General features: G+C 49.3%; 1 protein-coding gene across 1 annotated transcript in view; it reads left to right on the top strand.

Annotated features, from left to right (window-relative positions):
• The window catches only part of DLG5 (discs, large homolog 5 (Drosophila)), a 48,998-nt gene that overhangs the window by 7,120 nt on the left and 22,364 nt on the right, over positions 1 to 19,514 (top strand). Inside the window, exons 3-11 of the mRNA XM_008590707.1 lie at positions 3,495 to 3,754; positions 5,464 to 5,776; positions 10,319 to 10,503; positions 12,325 to 12,450; positions 14,667 to 14,799; positions 15,254 to 15,381; positions 16,041 to 16,216; positions 16,569 to 16,672; positions 19,354 to 19,446. Of these exons, the coding sequence (XP_008588929.1) occupies positions 3,495 to 3,754; positions 5,464 to 5,776; positions 10,319 to 10,503; positions 12,325 to 12,450; positions 14,667 to 14,799; positions 15,254 to 15,381; positions 16,041 to 16,216; positions 16,569 to 16,672; positions 19,354 to 19,446 (1,518 nt within the window). The remainder of the gene's footprint in view (positions 1 to 3,494; positions 3,755 to 5,463; positions 5,777 to 10,318; positions 10,504 to 12,324; positions 12,451 to 14,666; positions 14,800 to 15,253; positions 15,382 to 16,040; positions 16,217 to 16,568; positions 16,673 to 19,353; positions 19,447 to 19,514) is intronic.

The following is a 19,514-nucleotide window of genomic DNA, read 5'->3' as shown; positions in this document are numbered from 1 at the left end:
AGAGAGAGAGAGAGAAAGAGGGAAAGAAAGGCAGGGAGGGAGGAAAAGTCAAAAGAGATGAACTGGCAATTCATAGAAGAGAAAATGTGTATCATTCATAAGCATAAATGGAGTTGCTCGGTCTCTTAGTAATCAGGAATGGATGTTAAAAAAAAAAAATGATATACCATTGTCTTGTCAGGGAGATTGGCAATACTTTAAAAAATACCTGACTGCTTCCCAAATATCCAAGAGGTGAAAGCTCCCCAAGTGTCTGAGGACAAATGAATGGATCAACAAAGGTAGTATATCCACACAGTGGAATATTATTCAGCCTTAAAGAGAAAGAAAATTCTGATACATGCTATAGCATGGATGAATCTTGAGGATATTACGCTGAGTGAAATAAGCCAACCTCAAAAATAACGCGTTTGGTTCCACATATGTGACGTATCCAGAGTAGTCAGACTCACAGACACAGAAAGTAGAATGGTGGCTGTCAGGGTGAGCGGAGGGGAATGGGAGGTGTTTAATGGATACAGAGTTTCAGCTCTGCAAGACGAAAACTTTCTGGAGGTGAATGTTGGTGACGGTTGCTCAGCAGTGTGAGTGTTCCTAACACTACTGAACTGTATTCTTCAAAGTGTTTGAAAAGGAAAATTTCATGTTACTATGTTTTACCACAAATAAAAACTTAAGAATATCTGACCGCCCGTCATTTTGGCTACGATGTGTTTGTGACGGTAACTCTCAGAGCTCCTGCCCACAGCAGCGGGGTGTAATTGGTGTAGCCACTTTGGAGAGCAGTTTGGTATGGTCAGTAAAACATATCCTGACATTTAGCCACGCTGCTCCCAGGTGATCAGAGAAAACCCTCATGTGGAGAGATGTATGCAACCACGTTCACAGCAGTATCATTTATAATAGCAAAAAAATAGAGACAGTATGAATGTACTTGATCAGAAAAAGGGGCACATGGGATATATTCATAGTGGAATGGTCCCTGCATCCACTTGACTGAGCCTCAAAGCAGCACCGAAGGAAGACAATCGCTACCATATGCAGTCATCAGGGATTTTATGAAGACATAGTAGTTAAATAGCATGTTGTGCATGGCGACCGTCTGCACCTAATTTAGAGAAGCGATGAATTACGGCGGGGAAGACGGGAACTGATAGGTGCTACCATATGCAGTCATCAGGGATTTTATGAAGACATAGTAGTTAAATAGCATGTTGTGCACGGCGACCGTCTGCACCTAATTTAGAGAAGCGATGAATTACGGCGGGGAAGACGGGAACTGATAGGAGGGATGAGTTGGATGCTTTATCAGCACCTGCAATGTTTCATTTCCTTGAAAACAATTTGAGACATATAATAAGGTATTAAGATTTGAGCTAAGCAGTGGGCATATAAAATTTTAGTCCCTTATTTGCTATGTTTTTCCTGTCTCTTTGGAAGATATTCCTTTTTATGTTTTAAGGAAGATTTTCGGTGACAGGGTGGGGCTTGGTCAGTGGTTTTCTGTTTCTCAGTGTGCATTCCCCTCTGCAACCCTGAAGCCTTTTGATCAAACAATGAAAATTTTAACTGCCTGAAGAATGTATCTACTGCTTTTTAAAATGAGTTTTGTATTTTGGTGTTCCTATAAGATTTCTCTTTCAAGAAAGAGTTCTGGTTGGAAAGTAAATACTGAAAAGAAAAAGGAAGAAGAATGGGCCTGAAACGAGCTGATTCCTGAGCTAGACTTCCTCTCTAATAGCCTGCTGTCCTAGGATCTAATGCTTAGGTCTTAGAGGAAGGTGCTCACTTTCCTTGTCTCTAGGATCGCACTTTCGAAATTCAGTCTTCTTTTGCTCTTAGTGTAAATTGTGCTTATTGAGGACTGACCCTATCTCCAAAGGGAATATTCCATAGTCCCAGGTTCTGGTTCTCTGAGCTGCAATGGTCTTCTAATGAGTCAGGGACCATGCTGGATAAGCCAGAGGGGATTCCTGGATTGTAGGAGCCAAAAGGGTTAAGCAAGCTTTTCTGGTTTGGTCCTGTCATTTAAGGAATAAGGAAACTAACCCAGAGAGGTAGAATGTCACACAAGGACTCAGATCCCCTGAGGTACTTAGCAGAGGTCAACAGGCCCCTGATAACCTCTTAATTCATCTTCCAGACTTCGTTGTCACTAGAACAGCACCCCAAATGAATTTTAGTACCTGTAACTTACAGTAGAGTGCTCTCTTGCTTAAACCCCTCCGTGGTGTCCCATCTCACTCAGGATACACCCTTGGCTGTGAGCCTTGAAACTGTGCCCACTTCTGCAAGCCTCCTTCAGAACCTGCTGGCCCTTGTGCACTGGGCTCCAGCTACTCTGCTGTGCCCTTCTCTGAGTTCCTAGAACAGAGCTGGTGGCTCCTGCCTCAGGGCCTTTGCACATGCTCTCCCATCTGCTGGATGTGCTCTCGGTGCTGTTCCTCATTTGCATCCAAACTCAGAAGTCTCCTCCTTAGAGAGGCCACCCCAGGCTTTGGCCTCCCTTGTAGCCTTCCACTCTGCTGCTCAAAAGTCTCTCTCCAGCCCACTATCCTATGGAATTTTTTATTTTCTCTAGAGCCCTTATTATGCTCTGAAGTTATTTCATTTGGTCTGTGTCTCTGCCTCTGTGTGATTACATCTTCCCATTTGGATAAAAGGTCAACAGGGCACAGTCTCTTTCTGTCCTGTCCAGCATCACCAGCACCTAGAATAATACTAGAACGTAGTAGGTACTTGCACTGGGGGTCTCTAGCACCACCCCCAGGTTCTATGATATTCTAAGAGGACTCATGAGATTCAGTATATAATCATACTCATTGGCTAAAATTGATCCCAAGGAAAGGACAAAAAGCAAAATCAGCAGACAGGAAGAGGCACAGGGGCCGAGGTCCAGAAGAAACCAGGCCCCAGTTTGCAAGAGTCCTTTCCCAGTGGAGTCACACCGGGTGCACTTCATTCCCCCAGCACAAGATCATGACAACACATGTGAAGTGTGGCTTCCAGGGAAGCCATTAGATACTCAGTGCCAAAGTTCTCCACTGGGGGCTGGTCATGTGCTGCCCTCTGCCTAGCATGTACCTAAATTCCAGACTTCCAGAAGAAAGCAGGTGTTCAGCACAGGCCACATTGTTTGTAATCTAGGCACCGTGAGCCCCTCTTATCACTTAGGGAAAGTTTTATCAGCCTAGAGAATTGTTGACCAGTCAGGGTGTTAGATAGTCAAGAGCCACCTTTGTAAGCAGAAAAGTCTCAGGCCTTCTCTGTTCACTTTTCTCTGCACAATACTTCATAAATATTTGTGAATGAATGAATCTGAATAAATCAGCCCGGTGTGACTGCAGGGCCTGTAGACTTGGACCTCGAAGCTTTCGAAGGCCTGAGGGTGACCCCGTGCCTTGTCATCAGTCCTACCCCAGGACAGACAGAAGTGACAGGAGGTTTGTCTTGCCACCCACTCCTTCACAAGCATGACTCTTTCTGGCCCCCAGGTCTTGAAGCACAACGGGTCATCAGAGATTCTCAACAAGCTGTATGACACAGCCATAGACAAGCTGGAGGTGGTCAAGAAGGACTACGACGCCCTACGGAAGAGGTACAGCGAGAAGGTTGCCATGCACAGCTCAGACCTGAGCCGCCTGGAGCAGCTGGAGGAGGAGAACCAGCGCTTGCTGAAGCAGACGGAGATGCTGACCCAGCAGAGGGACACAGCCATCCAGCTGCAGCACCAATGTGCCCTCTCCCTGAGGAAGTAGGAGCCCAGGCTGGGGGGTGGGAGAGCAGGGGAGGGGGCAGAGCTGCAGGCTGTCACTTCCACATGGAGAATGGCCCAAGTGCCCCATGGGTCTTCTCTGCCGCAGGGCCTGTTTTACTTTGCTTTGTTGGTAGTAACAGAATACCTGAGACTTGGTAATTTACCAGAAGGGAAATGTGTTTCTCACTGTTATGTAGGCTGGGAAATTAAGATTGTGGGGCCAGCGTTTGGTGGGCTTTGGCTGAGAGTTTCATCATGGCAAAAGGCATCCCAGGGTAAAGGGGGCTGAACGTCTTTGCTCAGGTCTCTTCCTTTTATTATGAAGCCACCAGCCCCACTCGCCTGAGAACCCGCTGTTCCATTAACCCACGAGTCCACTCGTCCATGCACGGGTCAGTGGCTCTGCCATCCATGAATAGCTCTGCCCTCATGACCCAATCACCTCTTTAGGGCTCCACTTCTTCATATTACCATGTTGGGGATTAAGTTTCCACATGAGTTTTGGAGGGTGGACATTCAAACCATAGCAGGCCCTCTCTCCTTTGTGGGCTTATAGTCATCTGCAAGGCTCCCAGCTGCTGCTAGCATCAAAACAGCTCAAGCTATTGTGCTTTTTCAATCGAAAACCATTTCTGTCCATGACACCATTTTTCTTGACACTTAATTTGTCTTTGGGGTGGTGGCTTCTTCCTCTCCTCTGAGCAACTATGGTGTGTTCTGAGCATCCTGTTTCTTAGGTCTGCCTACGAGCCTCTCCCCCTCTATGTCAGTCACCCACCTCGCCAACAGGAAAGCTAATAGTCCAGGGCCTGGTGTCTTCTAAAATTTCATTTTTATGAAGGAATATCATCTTTAGAGATGTGATTCCTACCTTCAAACAGTGATTTAGAAGGTACGTTCCTGCAGAAGAGCAGTTTTCAGGTGCGTCCAGTGGTTTCACACTGACAGTGTTCTTTGGGTGTGAATGAGTTTGGCGGTTGCCAAGGTTGAACCCAGACAAGTGTCTGTGGCGCAGGACTTCTCAGACCTTTCCCTGTGGTGGTGGTGTGCACTAGACTCTCCAAGCCAGGATGCAGAGTTTCCCAAACAGAAGTCATCAGGGGACACGCAACGTTTGGTAATGGAGCTCTGTGCAGGATTGGCGTTGTAAGAATGCTTTGAGAAAAGCCGCTCTGGGGCAGCGGGCTCTAGTTTGTAGGTTGCCCATGTGGAAGGTGCCCCTGGCCTGGAAAGACTGAGCTGTGGTCCTGAGCTAACCTTATGACCTTGGGCCCGCTGCCTATGTGGCAAGGGCACACTGTCTGTATCTGTGAAATGAAGTGGTCAGACTAAATGATCATCAAGGCCACGTGGATCTCCCACATGCTGTGATCTGGCATTGTTTTGTTTTCATGAGTTCTGAAAAATAATGTAGCTTGGCTGTGGAAGAAACGTGCTGTCATTTCTAGTAGAGCAGAGGGCATGAAGTCCTCACTTCATCCTCTGCCTTTGTCAAAGGCTGAGAAAGATTCCAGGTCCAGGGGCACTGGTGCTCTGTGCCTTTCCTCTCTCGCTGGGGAGAGGGTGTTGCAGAGAATGACCTCACCGTAACTGTCACGCTGGACCATCCAGCACTGCGGAGCTGGCGGGAGGTGGCTGAGCAGCCCGGCAGCTGACCGGGCAGGCCCCCTGCACCCCTCCACGTCCTGGCTGCCTTTCTCCCCCAGGTTTGAGGCCATCCACCACGAGCTGAACAAGGCCACGGCCCAGAACAAGGACCTGCAGTGGGAGATGGAGCTGCTGCAGTCGGAGCTGACGGAGCTGAGGACTATGCAGGTGAAAACCGAGAAGGAGTCGGAGAAGTACAAAGAAGAGCGCGATGCCGTGTACAGCGAGTACAAGCTCATCATGAGCGAGCGCGACCAGGTCATCTCCGAGCTGGACAAGCTGCAGACCGAGGTGGAGCTGGCCGAGTCCAAGCTCAAGAGCAGCACGTGTGAGAAGAAGGCGGCCAGCGAGGGGGTGGAGGCGCTGCGGCAGGTAGGCGGGCGGGCGGGCGCAGCCAGCCTCGTGGCAGGTGGTGAGGGGCAGGGGCTGCGGGTGGCCGGGGTGTGGATGAGAAGCCTGCTGTGAGTGGGAGTGAAGCGGTTCCCCTTTAGGCCTAAGTGCTCGCTGGCTTATCGGACACCCCCCAGGTAACTCCCAAGCTCGTGCTCAGCGCCCAGCTTTATTCTGGGCTCCTGGGGACAAGGGGGAGGTCCAGCCACAGTCCCAGACATCTGGAGGTTACCTTCCAGGAAGAGAGTCAGATGACACACGCAGACACTCCCACACCCAAGCTCACGGTTAAGTCGTTGTACGTCAGTCTCGTGCTGAAAGTCAGTGATATCTCAAGGCTTTGTTCAATGTGAAGCAAGATCCCGAGGCCACATTCCCCAAACCATGGGTACGTTCGGCCTCGTCAGTCTGGAAGAGCCCCCTCAGGGGCTCTGTTCCTTCAACCACGTGCATCTCACCCAGTCTGCTCTTTAACAGGGTGGTCTGGGCTCCTGCTGGGAAGATGTGCTACAAGCTGAGCCCCAGGCCCTTCTCCTAAAGCCTTGCTCCCTGGGGGCCGGGCCTACAGGGTCGGGGACTGCTGTGCTCAGTCGCATGGGAACTGGGCCACTCAGCTTGGCTTCTGAGTGATCAGTGTGGATTCTCTGCATCCTCTTCGTCCAGCCACCTCCACCTCATCCTGGATGTGATGGTGGCTCACCCCCGAGTCCAGGCATGCCCTGCCGGGGCTTGGACAGGCCGTGGACATTCCCTTCCCATCCTGTGGGTCAGTATTGTAGCTCCGATTAGAGCTCCTAGACTCGATCTTCGCAGATTTCTTTTCTGTCAAGATAGTTCTCTATTGATGCATCTCTATTCTTCTGCTTTTCTGTGTGGGTCAGTGAGAATGCAGATTTTGAAAGTAGGAGAAGCAAGAAGCAAGGTGGTAAAGGTCAGACCAATTGGCGGGGATGGTGTGCACTGGATTATGACAACCAGATCCCTCTGTGCCAGGCTTGAGATAGGACTATTGCCCAAGGGGTGAGCAGGCTGTCTTTCTAGCAACAGTGACTTTGCCAGGCAGTGGTAGGGGCTGCAGGGAATGCAGTGGGCATAGGCCCTGTGCTTGCAGACTAGCAAGAGTCATGTGACCTCTTACCTCTCTTAACCTCTCTGAGCCTCAGTTTTCTCATCTGCAAAATGGCAACCATATAGCATCTGCCTCATAGGGTAGATATGAGGATCAAATTGTTTCCTACAGAAAACGCAGTTAGCAAAGTGCCCATGCAAAGTACAAATGAACTGAGAGTGTCTTTTAGTATGAAGATTATTAGGATGCCTGTCTGAAGCTTACTGCCACGTTAGGATTCGGGTAAACCCTATGAAACTGTTTTTGTAGGAAAAATGGGCCAAGTAATGGCAAGTTCATATAAAGATACCGAAACTTCTGCAGACCATTGAGGTGAATGCCAAAATGAATCAGAATATTTTCTTTGGTGAGATTTTTGGAACGACCATTATGTGAGGGAATTTTCTGGGGGAGGGGGAGGGGGGCTGGCCAGTACAGGGATCAACCCTTGGACCTTGGTGTTGGCAGTAACACTCTCTAGCCAAATGAGCTAACTGGCCAACCCTGTGAGTTTTTTTTTAATTCAAAATATTTTGACATTTATTTGTATGTATTTTGGGGGAACTGTAGGTTGTTGGAATACATATGTTTACTGTCCAGTGATTCACTTAGGGTAGGTTGCATTGTTTGGTCCCCATTAGTTAACCAGTTTTCCTCCCTCCAACCGCCCACCCTTACAGAAATTTTTGATAAAGATACTGCGTTAGATCTGGGTAATTGTCTTAGAAAAATCAACTCCTTTTCACATCCTGGTATCTGAGCACTTAATTGTTCAGGGAAGATGTCAGTATCAAAGAAGGCAAAATGAAGAAGAAAACTTTGAAAATGACCAAGTCAGTAACTCAACTAAAAGGTCACAGAATGTTAAAGACAAAAGGTGAGCCTGTGGCAGGACAGCGAGCCCACTTGGATGGGTATTTGGCCTTATAGAAGTTGACTGGGCAGAGTCTTTGTAGAAATGTGAGAGCACAGAGAAGTCTGAACTCCGTAGTCCCCTGCAGTACTGGGTCCCATGGGGAGCATTTCATTCTGAGGCCTGTCGTGTGTGCAGCAGCTGGTCCCCCAATGCTCAGGCATGCCCTTCGGCCTGGAGCCCGGACCCTGGCCTAGGCAGTGGTGTTGGCCAGGTGTTACGCTGCGTGTTGGCTGAGGTGGGATCTTCCAGTTGTGCTCCGAATCAGCAGGCAGCAGAGGAGAACCCCCAGCCCTGCTACTGCCTGGCAGCTTCTGAGCTGCCATCTGGCTCCTTTGCTCATGGGTCTGGCTCTGGTGTGGATGGCGAGGCGCTGGGCACCGAGCCACCCTCTTCAGCAGCTGCCTCTGTCTGGGGTCGCCTGAGGTCCTTCCAGGCAGTCTTGCTTCCTCTTGGCAAAACTGTCTTCATTCTGCTCACCCAGGGAACAGTGCTTTTGGCTTTTGAGACTGTGCTTCTCCTGCCTTCTCTCTGTACTTCCCTGGGTGTCTACCCTCTCTCCTCTCTGTGTTCCTCTCCAGAGAGGGGGCAGGTGGTACCACCAAGACCCGCAGTGTCTCGTCTTTATGGTCAGGAGAAAGGGAAAAGGGGACACTTGATTCCTCTGGGCTTGCAAATTCCATGGTCCTTTTTAAGGCACCTCTTCCTCCTCTGCCCTCTCACTAAAGCCAAGGACAGTTGTTGTGTTTCTTGTAAGGTAGCAGTATTTGTGGAGTGAATTCATTTTGAAGGTCGACAATGGGGAGGGGCTCAGTGGGGAGGAAGGGGGGAGGGGCGATGGTGGGAGGTGCCTCACCCCCCAGCGCCACCTCCTGTGTTCACCTGGCCCACAGCTCGACGTCATTATCCAGAGCAAAGTGGAAAAACCTTTCAGGGAAGCCAACTATTAACACGTTTCAAATATAAAATCATACATCAATATATTATAAAACATGGAGTAAAATAGAAATGTAAAAAATGTGGTTGTTGGGCCGGCCCGGTGGCGCACTCAGTAGAGTGCGGTGCTTGGGAGTGTGGTGGCGCTCCCGCCGAGGGTTCGGATCCCATATACAGACCGGTCCACTCACTGGTTGAGCGCGGTGCGGGTGCGACACCGAGGGTTGCGATCCCGTTACCGGTCACGAAAAAAGACAAAAAGGAAAAAAAATGTGGTTGTTAAACCTATAGTTTATTATAATGAATCGTTGACAGAATTAATACAAATAATTCCTTAATTTTTTAAATTAAAATTCAAGAAAAAAATTATTTTAAACAGCAAAGTAGTCAAACACTTTGCTGGTGTGCACTTGCTCGTGCATACAAGTGGGAGAGAAAATGGAAACTGAAGTAATTTTGAATGATCTTGAGAAACGTGGGGTCTGAGCCAAGCACGCCACTGTGTCCTGCTGGAGTTACGACGGGGTTTTGTGCAAGTTTCTTTCCTCCTCTTTCTGACTCTGTACCTGAGAGGTGAGGGAAGGTATAAGCCGAGTGCAGGTCTTCTCGTCTCCTTCATCCTGGTGAGGCGTTTGGAGCCTGGAGAGCTTCCAGAAGGTGTTTTGCAGGGGCATCCGGCTCCTGCCCTCCCCTGGAGAGGGAGCTGGGGCACGAGAGGGGGTGTCCTCCCCATGTGGTTGTCCTGCTGTATCTTACCACTCGCCGGTGGAGGGTGCCGCAGCGGCGACACCTGTTGCAGTGTCTCTGTGGTCATGCTTCTAACGTGCTTGTTGGGAAAGCCTCTGAGCAGGAGTAGGAGTTAGTCTTGCAGGAGACCCTCACTTTGTCAGCCATTTCCCAGGGTTTGCCGAGTTCTGTGAAGGCACAGGGGGAACATTCCATGCTGTGCTTCTGAGAGTTTGACTGGACATGTTCATGGAGCACATAACCCACTAGGAAGGGGTCAGGATTCAAGTGCTTCAGATTTCAGCTTTTTAAGTGAACTGAGATACACAGTACTTCACCAACAAAAATACTGGTGTATTTTCGTCTTTAGGAATAGCTTTGTATGTCACATTGTGAAAACCGGTATTGCACACACGGGGCGGAAGTGGTTGTGACCTGCGTCTGTCCCCTTCACTGCAGCCAGGCTTCCTGTCAGTGTGCTTTGGTAGGAGAGCTCTTTAGAGAGCCATGGTGGGCTTGGTCAGGTATAAACTAGGCAGGTGGCAGGGCAGGGTAGGGACTGACAAAGCACTTGTGGGAGACGTTCCACCTGGGCCAGTGACACCGTGGCTGAGGTGGGCTGGGCTCCCAGCCCAGGCTCTGAGTGGGACCCTAGCCTAGCATCACTAGTGATCTGACTGTGGGCCATGGCCGTGGGGTATGGGTACAGGAGTGGGCTTGGGGGATGGGCTCAGGCGTCCGGCTCCCTAGAGCTTCAGCCCCAAGCCCTGAATGGGTTGAAGGGCTGTCCTGGTCCAGAAGGCTCAGCATCCTCCCCCCTGCCTTCCCCTTGCCCCACCAGATCAAAGACATGGTGACAGTGGATGCTGGGAGAGCCAACAGGGAGGTTGAAATCCTTCGAAAGCAGTGTAAGGCTCTGTGCCAGGAACTGAAGGAAGCCCTCCAGGAGGCGGATGTGGCTAAGTGCCGGCGGGACTGGGCCTTCCAGGAGCGTGACAAGATCGTGGCTGAGCGTGACAGCATCCGGTATGGCATGACCCCGGGTCTCCCCAGGACGCACTAAGTTCTCTTGTGAGGGTCAGAATCATGTCAGATAGGGCGGGAGGGACCTAGATGATGCCCCAGCCTGGCCTCTTGGTTTAGAATTTTCTGTCGTGCCTCTGCTTCCCATTTCACTTCACTCTGGCTGCCCCCAGTGGGTGCTGTGTCCAGGTGAGGCCCCTGGGAAGGATACAAGGCCAACCTCTTTTTCTTTGAGGGCTTCTGATGAGACCAGCACATCAGAAACACATCTTTCTGCAGTATCCACTGGGTGCCTACTGTGTGCCAGGATCTTAGATCCCTTGAGCAAGGAGACCTTGGGAGAAGCTCTAGGATGCATGTGATGCCATGAGGGGCCATAGAGCAGCCTGGCCGGGGTGGGGGTGGGGCAGTGGGGAGGAAGATGCTTGATGTGACTTCCAGGGCCTCAGCCAGGGCTGTGGTGGACATCTGGGGTGTGGGGAGATCTCCCCGGGAAGCGCGGTGTTCAAGCTCAAGCCGGGTGGGGCAGTGGGGAGGAAGATGCTTGATGTGACTTCCAGGGCCTCAGCCAGGGCTGTGGAGGACATCTGGGGTGTGGGGAGATCTCCCCGGGAAGCGCGGTGTTCAAGCTCAAGCTCGAAGCATGAGTGGGATTTCTGCAGGTGGAGAAAAGGGAGGGGTGTGGCAGATTGAGGGAACCTGTGTGGTGTGCTGGGGCCGGCACGGGCATGGCCGGAGCCCGTCATGCACTTGGGGAGTCACGGGGAGGGTAGGCTAACAAGGTTCCTTAGCACAGGTGGCGAAGGCCTCGAGAGGTAAGCCGAGTGTGGACTTGACCCTGGGCTGGGGTAGATACAGGAGAGGACATGGGGTGGTGGCACTGCTCGTGGGGCAACTGCTTGGTCATTGAGGGGCTTCTGAAAGATCTCTTGTGCCTTTTCAAGGGAGAGACCAGTGTCCCTGGGAGATGGGGTCAGGAGATGGGGATGGACAGACATGGGGTGTGAGGCTCTGCTAATGGAGAGCAGCTGGGAGCCCAGGACCTGGGGAGTGAGAGGGGAGCACCGAGGCCTGGGTGCTCCCTCTTTGCTCTTGCTCTGACCACAGGCTTCTCCAGGGCATAATCCTGAGCTTGGCTCTGATCAAGGCTGGGGAGGTTTGGGGCTGCGGAGAGGTGTGGACCAGCCCTCTGTATACATTTAGTTCTGGAGGTGGCACAGAGTACAGGCCTCCCTGCTGCCAGGTCATCTGTTCCAATCTCCTCTGAATGGCTTAGGTAGTCCAGGGTCTCGTTTTGCAGCATCACACCAACCTTGCACTTTGCATCTGCACAGAACTCAGGGCTGTGGAGATGCCTGAGGACTGACTCTGTCCCAGTGGGGCTCCCAGCCTAGTCGTGGGCTGAGGGGCGGCTGCAGAAAGCCTTACATGTGGGGTGTTATGAGACATATGGTGGGTGCCAGAGCACAGGGGCCTGCCAGGGGGGCTGGGGGCTTCACTGCAGAGGAGAGCTCCCTCCCTCAAGTTGGTGTTAGAATAGTGATGTGTGGGGAAGGTGGTCCTTAACCCCAGGCACTTTAAAGGTGAAACTGGATGAGCACTGGACATTGGGAACCTGACACATGTTGCCTTGTGACTGCGGTGGGGAGAGGGTGTCTCTCCCCCTCCCAGATCCTCAGTGTTCCCTGTTATGCTATGGGCTTGGCCTAGGTGGTCCTTCTGTGCATCAGAATGAGGCAGGTGCCCTCAGGTATTTGTGAGTGGGGATTGCCAGGCTGTCCTTCTGCCCCTCGAGGTGACCTTGCATTCTGCCCCTTCCACCAGGACCCTATGTGACAATCTGAGGCGGGAGCGGGACCGGGCCGTGAGTGAGCTGGCCGAGGCCCTGCGCAGCCTGGATGACACCCGCAAGCAGAAGAACGACATCAGCCGGGAGCTTAAGGAGCTCAAGTAGGCTTGGGTGGGCGCTTGCCTGAGTGGGTGTGCACCTGAGAATACCACATCCCCCTCTCCCCCAAGGACAAGACAGCCCCGAGTGCAGTAGTTTGTCTTCGTGTGCAGACCTGGCCGCCTGTCTCTTCATTCTGTCTCAGTCTGGCAACCTGTAGAATGGCTCCTAATGCTATCTCCATGTTGAGAGTTAATTAGAAATTCTCAGACCTGGACAGAAGATGGCACCACCCCTTTGGGAAGCCCATGGGGAAGGACAGGCGCCATGGGCCAAGGCACATAGGAAAGAAAATCCCTGCTCCCAGGCATCCATTCAGGGACAGGTAGGCGTGTATTGTCCACCCATCCGTTTCCCCTCCTCCCTTGCTCATTCTCTCACTCCACAAGGTGTTAGGGAGGACCTTCTGTGTTTGGGCCAGGCCCCAGGAGAGAGAACAAGCAGATCTAGTCCCTGCCTTCCTGGGCTTGCAGTGCACAGGAGGAGATGGATCGAGGGTAGGTCTATCACAGAGACAGGCACGTATGTGCAGAACATCATGACAGATTGGGATTTCATGTTTCCAAGGCAACCGCAACAGTAACCGTGGCTCAGCAGTCTGTTGTGCCTGTGTTATTTGGATGCCCATTTGGAAGACTGTTTGGGGTGTTGGGCCACATCTCCTTGGTCCCAGGGTGCCATCTAAACACTTGATGGCCCTTTAGCAGTGGATTAAAAATACAGAGATCATGGGCCGGCCCGGTGGCGCACTGGAGAAGTGCGCCGCTTGGGAGTGTGGCGTNAAAAAAAAAAAAAAATACAGAGATCAGGGTTTAACATAGACATTGGCAGAACCTATAACTGTCACCATAGTCTGGAATCGGACTCTAGTTGGGAAGCAATGGCTCTTTGTCCACTATGTGACAGTTCCTAAGCTGACAGTGTGGTGGGTGTGTGGTGAGAAGCTGGCGTGTGTGAGGGCGAGTGTGCAAGCCTCGCACGCTTGAGCGACGCCTTTCAGAAGGGAGTGATGGCTTCTTTTCCTCCCCGTTCAGCAACATCTCCTACTGAGACAGACTGCTTCATTTATTACGTAGAAACCCACGCCCTCTGGAGGTTGAGTGCTCTGAGCAATATTTCAGGGCTTAAGAGGCAAAGTGACAGACGTTCCCCAGGGACGGGTCTAGCAAGTGATGGAATCAAGGGATTCCCTTGTAAGTGAAGGCCTGGAACTGCAAGTCCCTGGGGCATAGGACACGGTTTCTGAGGCTTTTTTCACATCCTCTTTATTACGTCCTCATTTTTTTCTTTTTTCTCTTGGTGGTGGGCTGTATGGGGATCCAAACCCTTGACCTTGGTGTTAAAATACCGCACTCCAACCAATTGAGCTCACTACCCAGCCCATTTATTTACTGGGTCTTTCACAGAGCTAAAGTTTTTAACTTTGATGAAGTCCAATTTATCAAATTTTTTAAAAACTTTTTGTAGATGGTGCTACACCTAAGAACCCCTCCCCTAGTTCTAGAGTGCAAATATTTTCTCCTATATTTTCCTTCTTAAAGTTTTGTCATTTTATGTTTTACATTAAATCTGTGATATGTTTTGAGCTAATTTCTATTCGAGGTAGGGGATTTAGATCGAGATTCTTTGTTTTTTGGTTTTTTTTGCCTTGTATGTCCAGTTGCTCCAGCATTATTGGTTGAAGTCTGTCCTTCCTCTATTGAAATTACTTTTGCATCTTTTGTAGTCATTGGAATTATTTCTAAGTTCCTTATTCTCTGACCCATTGACCTATGTGTCTGTTTCCCTGACAATACTGCGCAGACTTGATTACTGTAGCTATTTAACAAGTCTTAAAATTGGGGAGAGTGATTACTCCCACTTTATTCTTCATTTTCAAAATAGTTTTAACTCTTCCAATTCCTTTTCATATACATTTTAGAATAGTTTTGTCTGTGTCTACCAAAAAATCTTGCTGGCATTTTGATTTGAATTGCATTAATTCTCTAGATAAATTTGGGGAGAATTTCTGTCTTTTTGTAAAAGCCACTATGGGAACACATTGATATCCAAGAATTGTTGACCTGACCCTTTATTTACTTATCCGAAGCTGGGATGAAGTAGGAGGAGGAGAGGAGCCCCATTTAGCCTCTATAATGACCCGTGTAGTTCGGGGCTGTGGCACAGGTGGATGTTTCTCCTCCCAAAGGGCCATCACCATGGTGCTGTGTGTTTCCAGGGAGCAGATGGAATCCCAGTTGGAGAAGGAGGCCCGGTTCCGGCAGCTGATGGCCCACAGCTCCCATGACTCAGCCATTGACACGGATTCCATGGAGTGGGAGACAGAAGTTGTAGAGTTCGAAAGGGAGACGGTGAGCTGCCTTTGATGGTTTTCTCCTCTGCCCTCCTTGACAGGAAGACTTTGGATGGGAGAGGAGAGGATGGCCCTCTTGCAGTGCCTCCCAGTTTCATGGCTGCTAGTTTGGAGGTTCGGCTTTTCCTCCCAGGTGTTGCAAATGCATCCTTTCCCTGCCACTGTCCAAGCTGGGTTGCAGCAGGTGTGTGTCCTGTGTCTCGCAGTGGACGCTGGTGCAGTGCGTGGAAGGCAGAGGGAAGAGCTGAGTGCCACGGTTGACTCTGGCAGGGGTGTGTGTCTGCAGTGGTTCGAAGGGACAGATTGCATAGATTTCCATCCTGGGGACCCAGTGCCCCCTCAAACAAAGAGAAGGGTCATTCCCCCCATCAGAGTGAGTGGCTTGGGGATTTAAGAGCCAAAAGTTTCTCATCATTGCTTTGTAAAGTGTACTGGTGCTGCTGTTTTGACAGGAGGATATTGACTTGAAGTCACTTGGGTTTGATATGGCAGAAGGTGTGAATGAACCCTGTTTCCCTGGGGACTGCGGCATATTTGTCACTAAAGTGGACAAAGGAAGCATTGCTGATGGCCGCTTAAGGTAAGAGTTGAGGAGGCCCAGACTCTGGAGGGAAAGCGCGGCCTCCGAAGGACCCAGAGAGAACCTAGTAGCAATTAAATGAATATATGCAAAGCACAGAGAATGTCTGAGGCCTGCAGGTTCAGCTGCTAATATTAAGCTTAAAGGAAACTCCATGCCCCTCAGTTGCCTCTGAATCTGATTTTTCTTCAGTTACCAGGCACTGTCTTCTGATTCTCTGAGCAGGAAAGGTCTCAGGCAATATGTGTGAGAGCCCAGCACGTGTTGCATGCTCATTCCATGAAATAATAATGATAATTAAATCACTAACACTTATACAGTGTTGAGTACTGGTTTAAGCACTTTCTATAAATTGATTAATCTATACAATCCTATGAGGTGGATACAACTATTGCCCCCATTTTACAGATGAGGACACTGGGGCCAGAGGGGCTAGGTCACAGAGCTAGTGAGTGGTAGAGCCAGGATTTGAGCCCAGGCTATCTAGCTCCAGCACCTGCAAGTTTAACCATCAGGTGCTTCTGGAAGAGGAAACATTCCTGAACGTGTATGTGGGCCACCAGCCTCTTGGCATTTGGCCCCCTGAATGGGAGTGGTGGGGGGTTACCCACTGGTCCCCAGGCCTGCATGGGTGCTGACCTTGCCTCGCCCTTGCTCAGGGTCAATGACTGGCTGCTGAGAATCAATGACGTGGACCTCATCAACAAGGACAAGAAGCAGGCTGTCAAGGCCCTCCTCAATGGGGAGGGGGCCATCAACATGGTTGTGCGGCGCAGGAAGTCCCTGGGTGGGAAGGTGGTCACACCACTGCACATCAACCTCAGCGGACAGAAGGGTAACAGGCCTGTGCAAGTGGGCAGAGTGCCTCAGGGGTAGGGGGTCCTTTCTTGTGGAGGGTGAGTCGTATGTTTTCAGGAGCACTTCATTCCTGGGATGTAGACCATGTGCTTTCCTGGCAGGAGGTTATCTAGGTCTTGAGTCGTGCTTGTCTCTGAGTGTTGGATTCACCAGACCAGATGTGACTGAGCCCCATGATGGGTGGGACACAGATGAGCTGCTGGGATGGGCAGGGTGAGATGTCTGCTGACATCTCCTCTTACGACTTTAGTTTGCAAAGATGAGGTGGGGCAACTGGAGGGCCGGGCAGCCAGGCCAGGGGTTATGCAGTGACCTCCTGTGGCTTTCAGACAGTGGCATCAGTCTGGAGAATGGAGTATATGCTGCCTCTGTGGTGCCTGGAAGCCCTGCCGCCAAAGAAGGGTCCCTTGCTGTGGGAGACAGGATTGTCGCGGTAAGTCGCAAGACAGAACCAAGGCCATCTGCTGCACATAGACAGATTACATTTAGGAGGTTTGCACAAGAAGTAATGAATAGTTTTTATATTCATCTTCTTGGACGTTGCACGGTGTGAATATTTAAAAATGATCCAAGGCCATCTGCTGCACATAGACAGATTACATTTAGGAGGTTTGCACAAGAAGTAATGAACAGTTTTTATATTCATCTTCTTGGACGTTGCACGGTGTGAATATTTAAAAATGATTTTTTTTTCTGATGGTACGTTTCTATTTACTGTAGAAAATTAGGAAATACAGAAAAAAAAATCTAGGAAGGAAATAAGAATCACTTGCGTCGCTACCATCTATAGATAGCCTTTATTAACATTTTAAATGTATTTCTCTACACATGAATGTATATTAAGGACAATTTTTAAAAAATAAATTGACATCATCTGTGGATAATTTTTAAAAAATCTTTACTATTAAACATACCTACTTATTTTTAAGTTTTTTTATTACCTAAGAAAACTTAAAAATAAGAAAGACTTATTTGCTGTAAAATAGTCAAGCAATACAAAAATATATAAAGTGAAAAGTGGTGGTGGTTCTTTTTCCCTTTAATCCTGCTCCTAGAGATGATCTCTGCCACCACCCAGATCATAAGTGTTCATGCAAATCTAGATATATAGGTTTGTGGGTTTTGTTTGCTTTTTAAATATAATAATGGGATCTGCAGTTTGCACTCTCATTGTGGATATCTTTCCAAGTCAATCTCCATTAATCGTAGCTACCTACGATTAATGGAGATAATGGTGTTCTGTTGTTTGATTATGTATAGTTTAAATCATCCCTCTATTGATGGACACATAACTTGTTTTCAATGTCCGCAACTGCAGACAGTCCCGCAGTAAACTTTTCCTGTGTTCACAGCCACTTTTGGGACACCTAGCAGTATGTCTGGTGAATAAACTAGAAATGTTGTGAGATTGCTGAATCATAGGGCCTGCAAATTTAACACTTCTAACTATTTAAAATTGGGAATGTTATGTACTTTTCACGGCACACATACAAAATTCCAATTGTACAAAAGGCACATAGTAGCAATAACTCTTCCTCTGGTTCTAGACCCCCCGTCTACCACTTCCTACCCTGACAGCAACCATTGTTAACAATTTATCATATTTTCTTCCAGAAATGTTCAAGACATGTACATTTACCACATTTTTTTTTTTGTAACCCAGGTGGGATCTCATATTAGCAGTTACTCACCTTGCTTTTTGTGTTTAACAGCTTTTCCTGGTGGTCCCTCCGTTTTTTCACATCTTAGATCTGCCTTGGTCGTTCCTAGTGGCAGTTAGTTAACAGCCTAAGCTGTTAACCAGCACACGTCCCCCGCCGCCATGGACAGGGCATCTTTGCCTTTAAAAGTAGTGCTGAATGGCCACTGGCACATCCCTCCCTGGGGACCCACAGGGTAAATTCCTAGGTGGGGGAATGGCTGGGTCCGTGGGCATGAGTATTTAGTATGCGATGTGAGCTTCTGCCTAACTGTATTGTACTAACTGCATCGTATGGGAGAGCTCAGTGTTTCATGTCCTGGCCAATGTCTTTCAGATTTTTGGGTGAGCCAGAGTTGAAGAGCAGTATGGCCATTGTGAAAATTTTTAAATGTGGGAAAGTTATAAAGAAAAACACATTAATTCAAGATAATCACTCTGCACTTTTCTTTAAAACTTTTGAATTTGAAATAATTATAGATTCATGGGAAGTTGCAAAGATAATATAGGGAGGTCCTATATACTCTTCTTCAGTTTCTCCTGACGGTTGCATCTTGTGTAAACTATAATATCAAAGCTGGCACATTGACATTGGTACAGTGTGTACGTATAGCTCTATTTGGTTTTTTCACATTTTGTGTAACCATCACCATAATGAAGATACAGAAATGTTCCATCACTACGGAGATCTCCTTCTTTCTTGCTACACCTTTATACTGACACCACCTCCACTTCCCACTGTCCCTTACCACTGGCAACTAATTTGTTCTCCGTGTCTGTAATTTGTCATTTTGAGAATGTTATGTAAATGGAATCAGAGTATATGACCTTCTGAGGCTGGCTTTTTTCACTCCGCATTGTGACTGTGAGATCTTTCCACGTGGTTGTGTGTGCCCATAGTCTGTTCCTTTTTATTGCTGAGTAGTGTTCATGGTATGGATGTATCACAGTTTAACCATTCACCTGTCGACAGTACTTCATTTCCCGTGGGAGGTTCGAGTTTACAAAGGCCTTTCATGTCCCTGTTCTTGGGTTCAGTCTTTGCCCTGCCCCTTGGAGGCAGTTCCTGGAGGTGCTTATCTTCCATTTCAGACTTGAAGGAGTAGGGCTGGGAAGTTCTGAGCCAAGGTCTAGCGTCACACAGCAGGAAGCAGCAGGGCTGCGATGTTCCCCTGTACCCTTGACGTTCTGATCCCAGAAGGACACACTCCTTCCCCTAGAATGTTATCAAGTGTTGGTATTTCATTTGCCTTCAAAGCCCAGATGCTCCTCTGGCCTCACTGGGAAGGGCACTTTTTCCCTCTGCCCACTCCTGACTTTGGCGCCTTATGGAACCAGGCCCCCAGTCCATCAGGGGATGAAGGCAGGCAGAAGCCCTGGCTGGCGGGCCTGACAGACTCTCTGTCTGGCCCTAGATCAATGGCATCGCATTGGACAACAAGTCTCTGAATGAATGTGAGTCTCTGCTTCGGAGCTGCCAGGACTCCTTGACCCTGTCCCTCCTGAAGGTAAGGGGCCCACACCTGCTCTGTTCTCACCATTGAGAGGGGGCGAAGCCTCAGCTTCATATCCCAGG

This window comes from Galeopterus variegatus, unplaced genomic scaffold (genome assembly GCF_000696425.1).
Source record: "Galeopterus variegatus unplaced genomic scaffold, G_variegatus-3.0.2 Scaffold6319, whole genome shotgun sequence".
Taxonomy (NCBI): Eukaryota; Metazoa; Chordata; class Mammalia; order Dermoptera; family Cynocephalidae; genus Galeopterus; species Galeopterus variegatus.
Note: the sequence above shows the minus strand (reverse complement) of the source record. Positions and strands in the feature narration are given on the sequence as shown.